This window comes from Staurois parvus, unplaced genomic scaffold, assembly GCF_062004578.1.
Source record: "Staurois parvus isolate SC_StPar_1 unplaced genomic scaffold, SC_StPar_1.0 ptg001291l, whole genome shotgun sequence".
Lineage (NCBI taxonomy): Eukaryota > Metazoa > Chordata > Amphibia > Anura > Ranidae > Staurois > Staurois parvus.
The window spans coordinates 381,454-403,547 of record NW_028319087.1 but is presented as its reverse complement, the minus strand read 5'-3'; the positions used below and the strand labels follow the sequence as shown (position 1 = coordinate 403,547).

Below are 22,094 nucleotides of genomic sequence, written 5' to 3'. Positions count from 1 at the left end.
TGTCATCTTACCAGAATAATCGACTGGAACATGCACTCACCGACAAAAGCTTGGGTTCACCTCGAGGACTCTCTCTCTCCCTCTCTGCTGGCACTGATTCCTCGGCTCCCAGCGAAACATACTCCTACGGTGCTTCATACACACCCGCTGATTGGAGCAACCTTGAAGATCTTTCGGTTGGCGTGCAAATCTGCTTCCATTTCTGATGCCCCTAACCCTCTTACCTCCTTGCACATGAAGCCGGAATTCCCACTGGGCATGCACCCATCTTTTCTTGTTGAGCACTGGCCCACCAACATGTTCATGCAGAAAACTTCTTTTTTAAATGCCCAATTGAAGACCCTAGCCTCACTCACCCCCTACATGATAGATCGTGCCTTCCCTTTTTGGGGCTATCTCCAAATTAGACACTTTGTCCGCTCCAAAGCCCACTACAACAAATGGACCCGTCCTCTCACCCCCCTTGAAACCCTTTGCTCCAAAAAGGAACCCCAACGACACCTGATTTACACCACTTGTCTTCTATTTGGAGACCAAAACTCTTATAACCGCCTGGCAGAGTCTCTAGCAGGCCACTGCACGGACGCCCTCAGGGCGCGGGGTCTAAGTCCCAGCCTGCTGTTCACCAGGGCCCCTGATGGTGGGGATGGACTTGGTGCAGACTGGAACCAGGTCGCGACCCCCGAGTGCGTCCTGCGGTGGTAGAGAGTACTGACGGGAGTGCAGGAACGGAATCTAATTTGGAAGAAGCAGACAGATACACTGGTCTGATCCGAGCCGGATGGATGGATGGATGGTCGGGTACGGTATGCGTGGTCAGACAGGCCGGGTCGGTATTATGCGGGCAGCGAGGTACAAGAGGAGCGAGCTAAGAATGGTCAGGTCACAAGCCAGGTTCAGAAGGATGCGGGCAAATACAGTACCAGGGATCAGACGGAAGAGTAGTCAGGCAAGCCAGGGGTTAAGCAGGAGAAGAGCAGGATCAGGAACAAGCAGAGGTCGGCAACGGAGTATACAGCAACACAGGAACAGGATACAAGATACAAGACCAAACGGCAACTTGACATACCTGTACCTATGTTTAAACGGGCAGCTGCCGGATGCCCAACAGTTCTCTCTTGCGTGGGTGGCTGTCAAAAAAATCCCGAATCAATCTAGAGGCATGAATGTTCTGGGAGGGTTCCCATGAGTTCTCCTCTGGACCATACCCTTTCCACTTAATGAGAAACTGGGTCTGACCTCCCCTCTTCCTACAGTCTAGAATTGTCTCAATTTCGAATTCTTCCTCCCCATCAACGTTTATGGCATCAGGAGGCCTAGATCTCCGGTTCGGGAATGGGTCCGGTGCCGCGGGTTTCAACAGAGATACATGAAATACCAGGTGAATTCTAAAGGAATCCCGGGAGGAAGAGCTCGTACGCCACTTCGTTAACCTTCCGCTTTACCTGAAATGGGCCCATAAATCTTGGTCCCAATTTCCTCGACGGGCATGTCATCTTAAGGTTTGTTGTGGCCAACCAGACCTGGTCCCCTGGGTGTAAAATAAGCTCCCCTCTTCTCTTTTTGTCAAAGGCTTTCTTACTGCCCTCCTGGGCCTTCAGGATTGCTTCTTGTAAGACCCTATTGTTTGTAGAAAGGAAGTGCAACATGTCCTGTGTAGCTGGCACCGAACTTTCAGGAATTGTGTCAGGTAAAAAGGTCGGGTGGAAGCCGTAATTGGCAAAAAATGGGGATTGCTGAGTAGTCGAGTGGCTTGCAATATTGTAAGCAAATTCGGCCAGTGGTAAAAGAGTTAGCCAATCGTCCTGAAGAAACGACGTATAACATCGGAGATATTGTTCCAAGGTCTAGATTGTACGTTCCGTCTGTCCATTGGTCTGTGGATGATATGCCGAGGAGAGAGATAACTTGATTTCCAAGGTCTCGCATAGTGCCTTCCAAAATTTGGAGGTGAACTGGGCTCCCCTATCTGAAACTATATCCTAAGGAATTTCATGGAGTCTTACCACCTCTCTCACAAAAATTTGCGCTGTCTCCGCAGTGGATGGTGTGTCTTTGAGAGGCACGAAGTGGGCCATCTTGGATAGGCGGTCCACAATCACGAAAATGGCGGTATGGTCTTGAGATGGAGGAAGTTCCACAATGAAGTCCATTGAAATCATTTCCCACAGTCTGTTAGGTATGGGTAAGGGTCGCAGGAGCCCCCAAGCCTTGTTACTGGAAGGCTTATTCCTTTGACAGACCGCGCAGGTCTTTACGTAAGCCTCGCAATCCTTGGACATGCTGGGCCACCAGAACATACGTTGCAGAAGTTAGAGTCTTCCGGGTCCCGAAGTGGCCAGCCAGGGGATGGTCATGGCAATGACCCAAGACCGTGGTGCGAGATTCGTCAGGTACCAAGATTCATCCTTCTTTCCACCATAATCCGTCTCTATTCTGTAGCGGCACCCCTGGAACATTTGGAGCCCCTATGGATGCTGCCTGTAGTTGGGAACGTAGCTCAGTCTGTAATGCCAGAAAATTACCAGAAGACAGGATGGTGTCAGGCTTGTGGGACTTCTCTGGGTCTTCGAACATACGCGAAAGAGCATCTGGTTTCGTGTTCTTTGATCCAGGCCTATAAGTAATGTGAAACACAAACCGAGAGAAAAAAAGTGCCCACCTAGCCTGTCTTGGTCTCAAGCGCTTTGCCGTTCTTAAATATTCAAGGTTCTTGTGATCCGTGAAAATCAATATCGGGTGCACGGCTCCTTCCAGCAAGTACCTCCATTCCTCCAACGCTGCCTTGATGGCCAGGAGTTCTCGGTCCCCTATGTCATAGTTCCTTTCGGCAGAAGACAGGTTCCTGGAGAAAAATGCCACGGGATGCATCAATTTCTTGATGCCCTGTCTTTGGGAAAGCACAGCCCCAACCGCGTTTTCGGATGCATCCACCTCCAAGATGTAGGATAGTGAAGAATCAGGATGGCTCAATACTGGGGCCTTGGTGAATAACCTCTTTAGGGACTCAAAGGCTTCTTGCGCCTCAGGTGTCCACTTGAAACGCATTCCTTGTTTGGTAAGTTGCGTGATAGGGGAAACCAGGCCTGAAAAATTCCTAATAAATTTCCGGTAAAAATTGGCAAAGCCAATGAACTGCTGAACCCCCTTTTTATCCAACGGCACCGGCCATTCCAGAACTGCGGAGATCTTCTGGGGATCCATCGCTATTCCAGTAGTAGAAATAACTAGGCCTAAGAAGGGAATACTGTGCTGCTCAAAACTGCATTTTTCCGCCTTTGCGTATAAACCATGCAAACAGAGCCTTTCCAGCACTTCCCTGACGTGACCCCTATGCTCCTCCAGAGATGCAGAAAAAATTTAAATATCATCAAGATAGATGACCACAAAGATATCGAAGAAGTCCCTGAACATATCGTTAATGAAGTGCTGGAAGGTGGCGGGGGTGTTACACAGACCGAAGGGCATTACCAGGTACTCGAAGTGCCCGAACCTAGTACGGAAGGAAGTCTTCCACTCATCTCCCTCCCGATTACGGACCAGATTGTAAGCCCCCCTCAAATCCAACTTCGTAAAAACGGATGCAGTCTTGAGTCGCTGAAAAAGTTCTGGTACTAAAGGAAGTGGGTAACGGTTTTTTACCTTGATCTTGTTAAGCTCCCTATAGTCCACACAGGGCCTTAAGGATTTATCCTTCTTCTCAACAAAAAAAAATACCCGCCCCGGCCGGGGACGTGGAGGGGCGTATGAACCCCTTCTGAAGATTTTCCTCAATATATTCTTTTAGTACCCCCAGTTCCTTTTCTGACAAAGGAAATATCCGCCTGAAAGGTACCTCAGATCCCGGGAGCAGATCGATCGGACAGTCGTAGGCCCTATGCGGGGGAAGATTGTCAGCTCCCCGCCTACTAAATACGTCAAGGTATTGATGGTAAACCGAAGGGACGAGTCTTGTCAGCTCTATGTCAGTATCTACGCAGAATAGTGTGCGTGGGGCCTCTGGCTCAGGTGGACAACAATGCTCTTGGCAGTATGGAGAGCCGAACCGGAGGGTACCGGCTTTCCAATTAATCTGGGGGTCGTGGGCTCGCAGCCACGGAAGCCCCAGAATAATTGGAAATAGAGGGGAGGAGATAGCATTCAAAAACAGGAATTCTCGATGAGTTTCGGATATAGTTACACAGAGAGGTGGGGTCTCCCGGTCCACCACCCCAGACTTAATCCGAGATCCATCGGCTAGGAAAATATTAAACCCACATTCCTTAACCTGTAAGGGAATCTGGAATTGAGCCGCGAAGTCCAGATCCACAAAACAGCTACAGGCCCCGGAATCAACGATCGCTGTTGCCGTCACGACCCTTCCGGGGAGCTGGAATGAAATGAGTACCGCTAAATAATTGACATTGTGACTGGCTGTAGTAGGTATGGCAGAGTAAACAGAAGTGCACTTACCAGCCTTCACCGGACAGGAACGTACCATGTGGCCCGCTTCCCCACAGTAGAGGCACAGGTTGTTGCGGCGGCATCTCTGACGCTCCTCAGGTGTTAGGGAGGGACGAGCTAGCCCGACTTGCATTGGTTCAGGTGTATCCAGAGGTTCTGGATTGCGATTCCCAGTAGGGCTACTGACTGGTCCTGGAGCATGGGGTAACATCCAAGCAGGCCTCAGGCCCTGACCTGACCTCTCCATCCTGCGCTCCCGCAAGCGTCGGTCGATCTGAATAGCCAGGGTCATGAGATCTTCTAGTGTGGCTGGTATGCCTACCCTAGCTAGTTCGTCTTTCAGGGACTCAGACAGGCCTATGTGGAACTGGTTGCACAAGGCCGCGTCGTTCCATTGCGTGTCTCCCATCCAACGCCTGAACTCACCCGCATACTCCTCCGCAGGCCTACGACCTTGCCTGAGAGACTGAAGGGCCGATTCGGCTGATGCTGCTTGTTCGGGGTCATCATATAGGAGGCCCATCGCTTCAAAAAATGCTGACACAGATTCCAGCTGAGGTGGCTGCTGGATCTCCAATAGTCAATGAGCCCATTCTTGGGGTTCGTCCAGTAGCAGGGAAATGATGAACCCCACCTTCACTGTAGCCTAAAGTACAACAGGCAGGCATTATGGAATGCTCTGAACTTGGTGCGATTCCCACTGAATCGCTCTGGGAAAGGAACATGAGGTTCTGGCATAGGTGTAGGTGCTGCTGGTCCTGCCGGGGTTTCGGGGGTACCACTGGCCGGAGCTGAGGGACTATGATCTTGGGGGGCCGAAATAGTGGTAGTTAGGGTCTGGATCCGACCGTCCAGGTGATTATAGCCCTCCTCCAGCGCCCTTACCGCCTGAGTAAGAGCCGCCAGATGCTGGCACATACTTTCCAGGGGAGATGGTCCTCTTCCAGGTTCCGCCATTTGTGGCCGTTTGGTACTGTTATAACCGCCTGGCAGAGTCTCTAGCAGCCCACTGCACGGACGCCCTCAGGGCGCGGGGTCTAAGTCCCAGCCTGCTGTTCACCAGGGCCCCTGATGGTGGGGATGGACTTGGTGCAGACTGGAACCAGGTCGCGACCCCCGAGTGCGTCCTGCGGTGGTAGAGAGTACTGACAGGGGAGTGCAGGAACGGAATCTAATTTGGAAGAGGCAGACAGATACACTGGTCTGATCTGAGCCGGATGGATGGATGGTCGGGTACGGTATGCGTGGTCAGACAGGCCGGGTCGGTATTATGCGGGCAGCGAGGTACAAGAGGAGCAAGCTAAGAATGGTCAGGTCACAAGCCAGGTTCAGCAGGATGTGGGCAAATACAGTACCAGGGATCAGACGGAAGAGTAGTCAGGCAAGCCAGGGGTTAAGCAGGAGAAGAGCAGGATCAGGAACAAGCAGAGGTCGGCAACGGAGTATACAGCAACACAGGAAAAGGATACAAGATACAAGCCCGAACGGCAACTTGACATACCTGTTCCTATGTTTAAATAGCCCGCCTCCCGCTGTCATTGGTGCCAGGCGCGCGTCTGCGAACCCGAGTGCGCATGCACGAACCCCGCCGCTGCCATGCGCGCCCAGGTCCTACCGCCCGCCGGGTAGTGAGTGTTGGTGTTCTGCGCATGTGCCGCCCGACACAATGCCGCAGAACACCCGTATCCTGACAAAAACCCTCTCACACTCCCTGCTTGCAGGGCTGGGATGAGAGACTTGGAGATAGATTTGTCTTCCTCGGATTGGAACCAAATTTTCACTTGCGCACATAAAGGTTCTTTGAACTTTTCAACCCAAGAAAATGGATATAAATTGGCCTCCCTCTGGTATAGGACCCCCTCCAGGCTGCATCGCTTTAATCCGATCATACCCAAATCTTGTTGGAGATGTGATTCTGAGGATGGTTCACTTCTTAATATTTGGTGGCCCTGCCATCCAACCTTTCTGGAAGGTTGTCCACCGCATAACCTCGTCGGTCTCTTCACTACCTCTTTTATTTTCCCTAGCCCAATGTCTCCACCACCATACCTTCATCCCCAGGCGCCTCTACTTCAGATCGCTAGCTATGCACATGCTAAATGCAGCCAAATTGAGCTTGCCACCCCTATGGAGATCTTCCCGATCAACCCCCGTCGATCCAAGATTGACTGACACGCTTGGACAGAGTGGCAGAGATGGAGGAACTCATTGAGTCATCACGCGATAACCCACCTAAATTTTCTCACACTTGGGCCTGCTGGCTCCACCTCCAATCGACCTCCGAATACCGCTCAATTATGGGCTCTCCTCCTTGACAGCTGTCGACCTTGGAACCCCTATCCGCTCTCTCAATTGACTTGCTTATTTGAACTCCCCCCTTGGAACTGAGTGCCCTTCTCTTTAATATTAGATAAAGGAAACATAACTTGCCCACTTGCCTGGCCCCTGACAACCTGATCACAGCCTTGATCCCTTTGAATTGTCCCTACACCCTGCCCCCTCCCCTTTTTTTTCTCCTTCCTTACCCCTTCTTTCTGCCCCTACCCCCTTCTTAGTCACCTCTTGCCTGCGACTCTTTCCACCTCTCCCTCTTTCTGCTATCTTCCTATTTCTCTTCCTTCCACACAAAGTTACACTATCATTTGCCCTTTCCCATTCACACTCTCTTGACTTTTTTTCGGATGATCTTCATAGGCACACATATCATTTTGGTAAACAAGACACATACTCCTTGACTTAATATAAGGCCACTATAGATCCCGATCCGCAATCCCCTCCTACATAGACGTACCTGGTTCTGTTTCACGCCCCATCTCCCACTGACCTTCTATCGATTCCAGGGTATACTGCTCCTAGATCAGTTAGAGATCCTTGCCCTCACGAGAGCCCCTTGCCCAAAACCGTGACTAGGAATAGCCTTTCATCTATTTTATTCAGGAGATAATCCCTTGCAGTCCCCATTCTCCCATCTTTTTATTGATTGTGAATTTCGGACACATTGTATCATCTAAAACATGGTGCCTTTCTATCTAACTTGATCATTGCAATCCTTTTGTTATCTCCTCTATGTTGTATTTTTGATTTGTTTTGTCTTTTTGATCCTAATAAAAGTTATGGAATAAAAATAAATAAATAAATACATTTAGGCCAAAATGTATTCTGCTACATGTTTTTGGTAAAAAAAATCCCAATAAGTGTATATTTATTGCTTTGTGTGAAAGTTATAGCGTCTACTAACTATGGTATAGATACTACAATTTACGCCATTTTTTTGCTATACAGTGTTGCACTAGTTTAACTGACAATTGCGCTGTCATGCAATAAAGTACATAAATTAAATTTATGTCCTTTTTTTCACACAAATAGAGCTTTCCTTCAGTGGTATTTGATCACCTGTGTGCTATTTACTTTTGGCGCTATAAACAAAAAAAAGTTTTGAGAAAAATAATTTAAAAAAAAAACCAATATTTTCTAATTTCTGTCATAAAAAATATCCAAAAAAATTAAAATTTTGTCATAAATTTAGACCAAAATGTGTTTTGCTACGTGATTTTGGTTGAAAAAAATCCCAATAAGTGTATATTTATTGCTTTGTGTGAAAGTTATAGCGTCTACAAACTATGGTATAGATAATGGAATTTACACAGCGTTTACTTTCTCACTGTCCATCACATTTCTTGAGGTGCTAAAATACCAGGATAGAACAAACACCCCCAAATAACCCCTTTTTGGAATGTAGACACCTTAAGCTATCTGGTGAGAGGCATATTGAGTCCATGGAAGATTTATCTGGAAAATGACAAAAACATTTGCAATGACGAGAAACTGCATACGTTTTTAATATCCATAGGCAACGATTTAAAAGCCTTTACAAGCTACCGTTTTAGATTTATTATTATTATATTATTATACAGGATTTATATAGCGCCAACGGTTTGCTCAGCGGTTTACATTATAGTGGGAGACAATACAGTAACAATACAGTTCAATACAAGAGGGATTTGAGGGCCCTGCTCCTTGGAGCTTACACTCTAGGAGGGCGGGGTGAATTTAAAAGCGATTAAACGATTTAAAAGCCTTTACAAGCTACCATTTTAGATTTACAGAGGAGGTCTAGCGTTAGAATGACTGCCCTTGATCTGATGTTTGTGGCGATACCTCACATGCATGGTGCAACTGCTGTTTCCATACTAGCACAGGGTCAACACTCACGAACACAGGTACACGCGTGCGTTGAGGGGCGAGGGTACTTTTTTTTTTTTTTTTTTTTAAGTTATTTTGATTTTTTTTTATTATTTTTACACTGTCCCTTTTAATTTTTTTTTTTATCACTTTTAATGCTATCGCAGGGAATGCAAATATCCCCTATAACTTCAATGGGCATTGTCATATATTCTTTTTTGAGAAATCTGGGTTCTATCAGACTCTAGACTCCTCTGCCCTTACATTATCTAATCAAACCAAGATCGGTGTGATCAGATGCTTTACCAATTTACAAATAGCACTGTTTATATCCTGAGAAACTGAAGTGATGAAATGCTCGTAGCTTCCGATTTCTTAGGCTCTAGAGATGATTAGCACCATTCTGGTCTCCAATCAGCTCTATGGTCAGCTGGCAGAAACACCGGCTGCATTCTCAGGTTCCCCCGATGGCACGGGACTGCCCCAGAAAGTCGTGGAAGGCAGCGGGGGAGGGGGGGCATCATCTCCCGCTGCTTGTTAAAGCAATCCTGCAGCTAATTAGCCACTAGGATTGCTTTTACATGAAAGCCGATCGCCGGCTGAAAAAAATTATACCAGGATGATGCCTGCAGCTGTGGTGGGCACACATTAGGTCACAAGGTTCCACATGTGCCAGTTCCAAGATTGTACAAATGTCTAAATAGTGGCACGCTTGAATAAAAATTGTCCACGTATAAGTGGTACCCCATATGGAAAAAGTATGACACCAAGTCCCAAACTACCTTGCCACTCGTCCCCATGTAGCCTGGGCATCCAGGGGGCTCCACATGACCTCGTAATGCCGAAACTTATAAGTATAGCCTGTTGCCCTCTCACAGGTCTTCTACATCTTGACCCCATATCTGGCACACTTGCTGGGGAGAAATTGTTTGAATGCAAGGCGGCCAGAAAAATTTATGAGGGACTCATCAACGCAGATTTTTTGCTGGGGAGTATAGACATCTGCAAATATTTGGTTAAGGTGATTCACGAGGGGCTTAATTTTGTGGAGCCGGTCAAATTCAGGGTCAACTCAAGGACAACAAAGTGTATTGTCGTTGAAATGCATAAAACACATTATACTCTCATATCTATGCCTGGCCATGCCAGCAGAGAACACGAGCATATGATGAATCGGGTCTGTGGACCAATACAATCGCAATAAATTTTTTTTAGTAATGCCCATGTTGAGGGTTAGGTCCAAAAAAAATTTCAATTCGGAAACCATAATGAGATAAAGTGTTGTGCATATAAAATGCTTTGATCCACAATCAATGCATACAGATATTCCGTGAAAAATAGCTCCAAAAAAATCAAGGGGAGGAGTTACATTTACTGTTTCCACCTGAATTCCGGGTTGGACAGTGAATGGGGGAAGTACAGGTGCTGCAGAATTTGTGGGTTGCCAATCGGGATTTGCAAGCACATCCGGAAGGATACTAGGGGCTCTACATGCCTGTGTGCAAATTCTTGGTAGTTGCGGAACAATACTTGTGCTCACCAGTGCACCAGCTTGTACTGCACTTATGGGACATGCCACGTCACCAAGTGATACTGCAGTGCTGGTATGTGAAAGACCAGGATGTACTAGGCCGCTGGTGCTCACCCGTTGACCAAAAGGTAGTGCGGCACTAGTACTGGCACTCTGCTGCATATGAGAGTCATCAATATTTACCGGCAAGTGCTAACAGAGATCAGGCCTGATTCTGCCAACATGCGGTTTTGTGTGCAATGTATCAAGGGACAGTGACCTACTGACACTGCACTTGCTGGGGGAGAAGGGGCGGGGTAAGCATAGGGACTAAACGCAGGTGCTGGCAGGTGCTGGGGCTGATCCCGCTAACTCTGCATTTTTGGGGACGCTATACTAATGTGAACGCTGGTATAGTGCTGATCTGATCAAAGATATTGATCCGTTCAGACACTATACTAGCAATGAAGGTTTATTGTGTATGAGCGTGTTCCTGGCAATCAAGGGGTTAAATGTGATTATTGGTGTACTGATCGGCAATCTGACACTATCTGGGAGGGGCATGAAAACCACAAGAGCGTAAATCATATATATATATGTATGTATATATATATATATATATGTATATATATATATATATATATATATATATATATATATATACAGTGGGGATCGAAAGTTTGGGCACCCCAGCTAAAAATTTGTATTAATGTGTATAAAGAAGCCAAGGAAAGATGGAAAAATCTCCAAAAGGCATCAAATTACAGATTAGACATTCTTATAATATGTCAACAAAAGTTAGATTTTATTTCCATCATTTACACTTTCAAAATAACAGAAAACAAAAAAATGGCGTCTGCAAAAGTTTGGGCACCCTGCAGAATTTATAGCATGCACTGCCCCCTTTGCCAAGCTGAGACCTGCCAGTGTCATGGATTGTTCTCAATCATCGTCTGGGAAGACCAGGTGATGTCAATCTCAAAGGTTTTAAATGCCCAGACTCATCTGACCTTGCCCCAACAATCAGCACCATGGGTTCTTCTAAGCAGTTGTCTAGAAAACTGAAACTGAAAATAGTTGACGCTCACAAAGCTGGAGAAGGCTATAAGAGGATAGCAAAGTGTTTTCAGATGTCAATATTCTCTGTTCGGAATGTAATTAAGAAATGGCAGTCATCAGGAACAGTGGAAGTTAAAGCAAGATCTGGAAGACCAAGAAAAATATCAGACAGAACAGCTCGCAGGATTGTGAGAAAAACAATTCAAAACCCACGTTTGACTGCACGATCCCTCCAGAAAGATCTGGCAGACACTGGAGTTGTGGTACACTATTCCACTATAAAGAGATACTTGTACAAATATGGTCTTCATGGAAGAGTCATCAGAAGAAAACCTCTTCTACGTCCTCACCACAAAAATCATCGTTTGAACTTTGCAAATGAACATATAGACAAGCCTGATGCATTTTGGAAACAAGTTCTGTGGACCGATGAGGTTAAACTTGAACTTTTTGGCCGGAATGAGCAAAGGTACGTTTGGAGAAGAAGGGGCACAGAATTTAATGAAAAGAACCTCTGTCCAACTGTTAAGCATGGGGTTGGATCAATCATGCTTTGGGGTTGTGTTGCAGCCAGTGGCACAGGGAACATCTCACGAGTAGAAGGAAAAATGGATTCAATAAAATTTCAGCAAATTTTGGATGGTAACTTGATGCCATCTGTGAAAAAGCTGAAGTTAAAGAGAGGATGGCTTCTACAAATGGATAATGATCCTAAACACACCTCGAAATCCACGGGGGATTACATCAAGAGGCGTAAACTGAAGGTTTTGCCATGGCCTTCACAATCTCCTGACCTCAACATAATTGAAAATCTATGGATAGACCTTAAAAGAGCCGTGCGTGACAGACAGCCCAGAAATCTCAAAGAACTGGAAGACTTTTGTAAGGAAGAATGGGCAAAGATACCTCAAACAAGAATTGAAAGACTCTTGGCTGGCTACAAAAAGCGTTTACAAGCTGTGATACTTGCCAAAGGGGGCAGTACAAGATATTAACTCTGCAGGGTGCCCAAACTTTTGCAGACGCCATTTTTTTGTTTTCTGTTATTTTGAAAGTGTAAATGATGGAAATAAAATCTAACTTTTGTTGACATTTTATAAGAATGTCTAATCTGTAATTTGATGCCTTTTGGAGATTTTTCCATCTTTCCTTGGCTTCTTTATGCACATTAATACAAATTTTTAGCTGGGGTGCCCAAACTTTTGATCCCCACTGTATATATATATATATATATATATATATACACACACACACACCCTGTTCCAAATTATTATGCAAATGATATTTTTCGCATTTACCTAAATAATTGATGTAAATAACAGTCAGCATAATTCTCATGTTATCAACTATTAAGAGTACAATTCAAATAACAAACCCCCTATGATAACAGTATTTTTTTAAACATAAAAAAACTTACAATGCACTGTTCCAAATTATTAAGCACAGTAAGTTTCAAAACACTTTATAGGTTGTAAAGATCTGAAAATTGTCATTTGTTGTGTTTGCAGCATATTTACTGAAATCAAAAGCTATTTCAATCAAACTTTTAACAACATTTTAACTTTTTAAACATTTTAACAGGTCACGTTACATTTTAACATAGGACCCCTTATTTGATAGCAGCTTCACAAGTTTTGCATCCATTGAACTTGTGAGTTTTTGGACAGTTTCTGCTTGAATTTGTTTGCAAGATGTCAGAATAGCCTCCCAGAGCTGCTGTTTGGATGTAAACTGCCTCCCACCCTCATAGATGTTTTGCTTGAGGATGCTCCAAAGGTTCTCAATAGGATTGAGGTCAGGGGATGATGGAGGCCACACCATGACTTTCTCTCCTTTTATCCCCATAGCAGCCATTGATACAGAGGTATTCTTTGTAGCACGAGATGGTGCTTTGTCATGCATGAAGATGATTTTATTACGGAAAGCATAGTTCTTCCTTCTGTACCAGGGAAGAAAGTGGTCAGTCATAAAATCCACATACTTTGCAGAGGTCATCTTTACACCTTCGGAGACCCTAAAGGGGCCGCCCAGCTCTGTTCCCATGATTCTGGCCCAAAACATGACTCCACCACCGCCTTGCTGATGTCGCAGCCTTGTTGGAACAGGGTGGCCGTCCACCAACCATCCACTACTCCATCCATCTGGACCATCCAGGGTTGCACGGCACTCATCAGTGAACAGGACTGTTTGAAAATTAGTCTTCATGTATTTTTCTGCCCAATGCAGCCTTTTCTGCTTGTGAGCATTGGTTAGTGGTGGCCGAATAGAAGGTTTATGCACAGTTGCAAGACTCTGGAGGACTTTACACCTTGATGTCCGTGGGACTCCAGAGGCACCAGCAGCTTCAAATATCTGTTTGCTGCTATGTAGTGGTATTTTAGCAGCTGCTCTCTTGATCCGATGCATGGATCTGGCAGAAATCTTCCTCAATGTGCCTTTATCTGCACAAATCCGTCTGTGCTCTGAATCATCCACAAATGGCTTATGTGACAGTAGGCAGGTGAAATCCCCTGGTTGCGTCCTGGATGGACGATACATTTGTCCGAGGTTCAGGCTTTATGGGGATTTGTCCCACTAGAGGGAAGTGCTGAGTCCTTCAGCACTGAGGTAATGAGCCCAGCTGAAGGTAGTGGGCTCATTAAGACCTGTATAAAACTTCCCAGAGTGCTTAGGGAGTTGCTCCAACCTGGAACCAGATCTGTGCCTGAACTGTCTGGGGAGCTGACCTCTTATCTGTGTGCAGAGAGACCAAAGCCTGTGTGGCTAGCCTCCAAGTACTAGCAACTAGGTATAGCAGCAGGCTGTACCTAGTGGGTAGCTAGGGAAAGCTGTTGTTGCAGTAAGTAGCCAAGTTGGCCAGGATTTATTTTGATGTTTCTTTTTTTGGTTTACCATTTTTCTGTAAATATTGTAAATAAATTGCACCTGTTTGTTTTCACCTCCACTGTTGTTGTGCTGTGCCTGTCTTTTTGTGTTGTGCACCCATCCAGGGGGTCACACACACCCGCTGCCGAGCTAACCCCGTTACACTTAATAGTGCGATGATCACACTTAAGTTTTCGTGAAATATCTAATGTTTTTATACCTCGTCTAAGGCATTGAACTATTTCTCTCTTTTCGGCAGCAGAGAGATCCTTTTTCTTCCCCATATTGCTTGAAAATGGTGCTCTGCTTAATAATGTGGAACACCCTTCTTTAGTAGTTTTTCCTTAAATTGGGCTCACCGGCCACTCTAATTATCACAGGTGTCCGAGATTGTTTTCAGTGATCAAAAGAGCCCTGAGACACAATGCCATCCATGAGTTAAACTGAAAAACAAAATATTTAGTCTTTGTGACACTTAAATAGAATTTGCATAATAATTTGGAACAGGGTGTATTTAAATATATATATATATATATATATATATATATATATATATATGTGTGTGTGATTTTGCACACCCATGCCTCCCTGTAGCATTATTTCTACTATAGGGCGACCAGGAAACGATTACATAAGCGGTTTGTGTTATTGCGCTGCATCACTTTAACTGACAATTGCGCAGTCATGCAACGCGGCACCAAAATGAAATTTGCGTCCTTTTTTTCCCCACGAATTGGGCTTTCTTTCAGTGGTATTTGATTGCCTGTGCGTTTTTTTTTTTTTGCGTTTTTTTATTTTAAAAAAAAGACAATTTTGAGAAAAAAACTATATTTTGGACTCTTTGCTATAAAACCTGTCCAGTAAAAAAATTTAAAAATCTAATTTCATCATACATTTAGGCCAAAATGTATTCTGCGACATGTCTTTGCTAAAAAAAAATCCCAAAACGTGTAAATTAATTGGTTTACATGAAAGTTAGAGCATTTACAAATGGCGGTATAGATACTGGATTTTTTTTTTATATACTAATAATAGTGGTGATCAGCAACTTATGGCGGGACTGCGACGGACATTCTGACACTGGGGGGGAACTGACTTGGGGTCACTGACATCCCTAGTGACACCAATACAGTGATCAGTGCAACAAAAAAACACTGTCACTGTACTAATAGCACTGGGGAGGAAGGGGTTAACTTTGGGAGGCAACAAAAGGGTTAACTGTGTGAGAAGAGTGTTTCATGAGGGGGCGGGGGGGGGTGTGCTTCTCTGTTACACACTGTTCGGGAAAGGCTGTGTCCAGCAATTCGGAACAGTGTGTTGAAAACTGACAGGGAGGAGAGCTCCATTGAAAACAATGCATCCTTCCTCCCCGTCAGTGTTTGCCGGCAATCGCTGGGCTCCGGTAGGGTGGTCACGCGCCTCCTACCCCGAAATGCAGGATCATGTTTATATACGTGATCCTGCACACAGGGGCCGCCTTGTAGCAGTAAATGTACTGCAGACGGTCCCCTAGTGGTTAATGGCTGAACTGGAAGAACTTTTGTCTTTTTTCAGCCAGACTAACTATATATTGGTGATCCTTGGTGTGCTGGTGACATTCTCCCCTTGCCAAATCTCTGAATGGACACAAATGTACCCAATGTCAAAGAATCAGAAAAAAGTTTAAACAAAATTATTGAATGCATTAATTTTATTCGGATGACATCACCTGATGCGATAGTAGTTCTGGCCCATGGGGATATTAATTCAATTTTCAAATTTTGTTTGATAATTCAGATTCAAGTAAATTTGTGGTTAAATTAAATGTGTAATTGTCATAGTCAAACAGTTCAGTTCCACAGTCTAATGCAATTTTTAGGTTGTAAAAATTTGAGTCCATCAAATTTTGCATTATTTGTTCTGTTGTGCTTGAAAATATCAAATAGTTTTGATATAAGAATAAAAAATCAACATGAAATATGGATACTACACCCTGCAACCCATACAAATGCCCAAATGATTGGATACCTTTCAAAATAATGGTTTACATCTTTGCTTTAAACTAACCGATCATGACTAGAAGGTACAGTTTGGAGATAGAAGACATGTTCTTCATTGAGCTGAAAAAGCAGATTTTCAGAGCAGAGCTGGGTATAGAGCCAGGTATCTACAGGCAATATTACTGGAAAGAGGGGTTTTCTTCGAAAAATTTAAACTATCTTATTGGCATCTGTAAAGATACAACTTTAACCATTTCAATACCGGGCAATTTTCCATCTTCCTGCCCAGGCCATTTTTCACATTTCAGCGCTCTCACACTTTGACAATTGCGCGGTCATACAACATTGTACCCAAACTAAAATTTTATCATTTTCTTCACACAACTAGAGCTTTCTTTTGGTGGTATTTAATCACCGCTGGGGTTTTTATTTTTTGCTAAATTAAAAAAAGACCAAATATTTTGAAAAAAAAACACGTTTTTCTTTGTTTCTGTTATAAAAGTTTACAAATAAATAATTGTTCTTCATAAATTTAGGCCGAGATGTATTCTGCTACATGTCTTTGGTGAAAATAACCCAAATTAGGATGTATTTTTTAGTTTGTAGGAAGGTTATAGAGTTCACAAACTATGGTATAGATCTGAAAATTGATCAATCCTGAAGTACTGACAGCCAATCTAATTTCTTGAGGTCCAAGAATGTCAGAACAGTACAGATATCCCCCAAATAACCCCTTTTTGCAGAGTAGACAGTCCGACGTACTTCATAAGAGGCATGGCGAGTTTTTTCAAGTTGTGTTTTTTTTTGTCATAATTTTTTGGAAAATGAAAAAATGAAAAAAATTATTTTCACTATTTTTTTTTTTTTTTACATACTGTCACCAGTGCAGTACAGCGTCATCATATAACTGGCATGGCAGTGAACAGGGACACTGACTGGTGACAGTATGAAAAAAAAATATATATATATATTTTTTTTTAATTATTTTAAATGTTTTATTTATTTTTTTTTTTTTTTAAGATTTTTTTTTTTCAAGATTTTTTTTTCATATTTTACTATGACCAAAGTCGTACAATGTTACCATGGTAACATTGTACTACTTTGGGGAAGTGATCAGTATTTTTTTTTTTTTTTTTACACAATTTGCTTATAGCAAAGAATTACTTTGCTATAAGCGAGCATTTACCTGAATGACATCGATTCATTCAGGTTTTTTTGGGGGTTTTTTTTTTTTGTGCTTAGCTGTGATTTGGCCACAGCTAATCACATGACATGTGCATGTGACCTGCTGTGATCATTCACAGCTAGGCACTAGTATACAATGGATGACATGAATGAAGCCATCCATTGTTTACAACTGTCATGTGACCTGCTGTGATTGGTCACAGCAGGTCCCATGGTACTGGCAACGGGGGCCGGTACTCAGATCTGTCATCGGCCGTGTCCGAGGTACACGGCCGGTGACAGATCGCGCCACTGCGCGGCTCTGCAAGCGCGCAAACTGCGCATGTGCAGGAGGACGCCAAATGGCGTACACCCCGGAAAGCTAAACCATTTTTGTGGCCGCCAAACGGCTATAGGCCGGGTGGCTAATGGTTAAGTGAAAGTTCAGTTACTGTTTAGACCCTTAGGTCTGTGTGTGCCCACAAACACTGCTGACCAGCACTTCTGAGGGGGGGGATGTTGCTGATTTCTGTATTCTTTTTGAGCTACTTTACTTTCATGCACTGTACCTTGTGTATCTAATCACTGCAAATTGCACATGCTGCCAAACAGTACTACAGTGCCTTGAAAAAGTATTCATACCCCTTGAAATGTTCCACATGTTGTCATGTTACAACCAAAAATGTAAATGTATTTTATTGGGATTTTAGGTGATAGAGCAACGCAAAGTGGTACATAATTGTGAAGTGAAAGGAAAATATCTGGAAAGTGTGACGTGCATTTGTATTCAGTCAATACTTTGTAAAACCACCTTTTGCTGCAATTACAGCTGCAAGTCTTTTTGGGGATGTCTCTACCAACTTTGCACATCTAGAGAGTGAAATTTTTGTCTATTCTTTGCAAAATAACTCCAGCTCTGTCAGATTGGATGAAGAGCATCTGTGAACAGCAATTTTCAAATCTTTCCACAGATTCTCAATTGGATTTAGGTCTGGACTTTGACTGGGCCAATCTAATGCATGAATATGCTTTGATCGAAACCATTCCATTGTAGCTTTGGCTGTATGTTTAGGGTCTTTGTCCTGCTGGAAGGTGAACCTCCGCCCCAGTCTTTTGCAGACTCTAACAGGTTTTCTCTAAGATTGCCCTGTATTTGGCTCCATCCATCTTCCCATTAACTCTGACCAGCTTCCCTGTCCCTGCTGAAGAAAAGCATCCCAACAACATGATGCTGCCACCACTATGTTTCATGGTGAGGATGGTGTGTTCAGGGTGATGTGCAGTGTTGGTTTTCCGCCACACATTGCATTTTGCTTTTAGGCCAAAAGGTTCATTTAAAACTAGATAGAGCTTCAGAGGCGAGCACTAAGGTTGGTGTGCCCATACTGGACATTTCTTCCTCAGTGCGACTGCCTTCCCTGCCAATGCACCTGTCAGACAGACATGTGCATTGCCGAGGAGTTTTGTTGTGAGGTGGATGTAACCTCACGGGGAACTCTGGGGGACTAGTTCTCCAGCAGATCTGCCTTGCTTGTGATTGACAGACAATGGCAGTGGGCAGATTCCACAGCAGTTATTCATAATACATGCTGGTAGGTTAATTGTATCCTGACTAAATTGGCCCTAGTATGTGTATGTATGAATGTAAGTTAGGAACTTTAGATCGTATGTCCTTTGAGGGTTAGGGACTGATGTGAATGCACAATATATATATGTAAAGCGCTGCGTAAATTGACGGCGCTATATAAGTACCTGTAATAATATCAATAGCAGCTATGAAATCTGCTGACTGTCAATCACAGCCAAGGCAGAACTAATGGGGAACTAGTCTCTGAGTTCCACATCAGGCTTTGCCTACCCAGCAGCGCAACAGCTGTGGAAATGAGCTTTTGGGTGGGCCGAACTTGATTAGAAACTCTGAGGTTAGTTCCCTGTTAGGAAAGCCTTGGCTATGATTGATATCAGATGACAGTGGGTGGATTCTAAAGCCGCCATTGGGCTGACATTGAAAAAATGTTTGAACTTACATTGGTGGTTCCATATGTTGTTATTGTATGGGTCATTTAGCATCCTTGTTTTTTTTAGGGTGCTTACTTCTGATTGATTAATGCATTACTAATTATACATTTTATCATTTTGTAACTCTCTTTCAGGTGTTTTTATTAATTCAGAGTGAGAAGATAAAAAATGACTATGTTTACCTGAGCTGGCTTGCCCGATGTTGTAAGTAGTCACTCTAACTTCCATCATACATCTCTGGAATGCTCTGTTTTATTCACTTATTCTATGAAAAATGACTGATGAGTATCACTGCTGCCTCTCGGAGGTTATATGCTAGGCAAAGCTCAGGAGTAGCAAGCATAGAGCAAACTGTAGTAATGGTAGGTGCTCATGGCAGTCTAAAAGCCAGCAACCATACAAATGTGACAGAGTCTACTCCTGTACTAGAGACACAGACCAAAGCAGAACACATACACTGCCTGTGACGGGGAGCCTGGAGAAGGAGGAGAAAGATTATTTACAAAAGAAGACTGTATATAAAGTAACATCTGGTAGTAGAAATGCACTATACTTGTGCTTCAGGTGAGGAGAACATATCTACTTGTATCAACTGATAATATTGTTACTCTTAGAAGCGCTCTACCTTTTCTTTTTTCTTCTGATAGAATGAGTGGTAATGGGGAATAGCGGAGTCCATTACTTCGGTAAATAAGCCTGAAATTGTTAGGTGAATCCATGGAGAGATGGTCGCCCTGGAAACTAGGAATCCTCTATAAGGACTGTTTGGAATTGTTTTACAAAAGGAGTTTGTGGCTATCAGGTGAAGCTTGATAGTTGCAACCACATCTAAGGTGTGTAGCACATAGGGTGATGAATAGAAAGACGGAAGCACAACTTTCGCATTGAGATCTAAAGAGGACACATCCTTGGGGAAAAAAAGAGGGACTAGATCTCAGGGCAAACTTATTCCTATGAAGGATAAGACATCTTGCAAGGCAGGGCTTTGAGAACTGGCAACAAGAAGGTCAACTTTCTGAGACAAGGTTATAAGAAAAACCTCCTACAGTCCTTTAAGGGAGGGCTTGCTTTGCAGAAAGAGCCAAGATAATATGCCATGGGGTCAGGCTACCTTTAAAGGAAGGACAATATGAGTAGTGCTGGACAAGGTCATACAGAACCCAGGGCAAAGTTGCCTAACTGTGCTTCCTTGCTTTGGGATGTGTTTCCACAGTTACCTTACCCATGTCCAATGTGCACCCTATTGTCATACCCACGTACAGATTGCAGGGGTCAGGAGTGTTTAACCACTTGCTGGTCAGAGGCTTGAGCAGGCACCTTGAGGTACCCGTATGTTGCTCTGCTCATGCGCACTGCGCGTGCCCCCTGGGTGCACAGCGGTGTGACCTGTGATCACTGTGTCCACTAGATGTAGCGGAGTGCAGTGCTCAGTATCGGGTCACTGTGATCAGCCCAGATACCACGTGATCACTCTGTGATCACGTCACCTAGTAAACAATAGTCATGAATGGAATACATTCATGACATCATTGTTTACTACTGTGTGTGATCTGTGATTGGGCATAAGTGATCGCATGGTACCTGGGACAATCACAGCACCCTGTACCATGTGGTTATCTGTGGCCAATCACAGCATCACAATAGTAAACAATGAGTCATTAATAAAAGCCATTCATGACAATCACAGTGTAAAAGCTCAGGCCAATTTTCAGCTTTCAGCGCTGTCGCACTTTGAATGACAATTGTGCGGTCATGCAACACTGTACCCATATGAAATTTTTATAATTTTTTTTCATACAAATAGAACTTTATTTTGGTGGTATTTATTTGCCGCTGGGTGTTTTTATCTTTTGCACTATAAACCAAAAAAAAAGAAAAAATTAAAAAAAAAAGTTTTTCTTTGTTTCTATTATAAAATTTCCCAAATGGGTAATTTTTCTCCTTCACTGATGTGCGTTGATGAGGCTGCACTGATGAGCACAGGCTTCATTGATGAGGTGGCACTGATGAGGAGGCACTGATAATGCTGCACTGATATGCAACAATGATGGGCACTGATAGGCGGCACTGTTGGGCAGCACTGACTAATGGCACTGACTGCCGCAACTGCTGGGCACAGGTGGGTGGCACTGCTGGGCACAGGTGGGTGGCACTGCTGGGCACAGGTGGGTGGCACTGCTGGGCACCGATCATCAGGGCACTGATCAGTGTCCTGATGATAGGTGCCAATCCATCCTCTGATAATTGCCGGTTATCGGCAGTACTTACCTCACGCTGTGACAGTGTGTGGAAAGTGCAGCCGATAACCGGCAACTGCATTTACTGGTGATCTTCTGTGTCATTGGACACAGCTGATCACTTTGTAGAAGGCCCCTGTGATTGGCCTTTTACCACATCACATGATCAGCTGTGCCCGGCGATCATGGAGATCGCTAAGGGCCCGTTCTGGGAGGACGTCATATGACGCCCTCCCAGGACTGTACAACTGCGCTGTAGCCGTCATTCGGCTATAGCATGGTTGCCAAGTGGTTAAATAAATTAATTAAAAATTTACATTTTTTTTTAACATTATGTCACCAGTCAGTATTCCTGATCACCGCTACACCAGTCATATCATAGTTACATATAGTTAATCTGGTTGAAAAAGCCCATCCAGTTTAACCAATAGAGAAAAAAAGAAAAGAAAACCAACACACACAAATAGAAAACCCATATACACTATCCAATACCCACAGTTCATCCACAGGAAGGCAAAAAAAAACCCTGATAAAGCATGATCCAATTTGCTCCAGCGGGGGACAAAAATTCCTTCCTTGATCCCCCAAGATGCAATCGGATATTACCTGGATAAACTTTTACTATAAATATTGGTA

The 22,094-nt window shown here is 44.0% G+C and overlaps 1 protein-coding gene across 4 annotated transcripts in view; it reads left to right on the top strand.

Moving 5' to 3' along the window:
* IFT56 (intraflagellar transport 56) overlaps positions 1-22,094 on the top strand; it is a 555,685-nt gene that overhangs the window by 459,610 nt on the left and 73,981 nt on the right. For all 4 annotated transcript variants that reach the window (XM_089660945.1, XM_089660944.1, XM_089660942.1 and 1 more), the window contains one exon: positions 19,356-19,425. In XM_089660945.1, the coding sequence (XP_089517071.1) occupies positions 19,356-19,425 (70 nt within the window). The remainder of the gene's footprint in view (positions 1-19,355; positions 19,426-22,094) is intronic.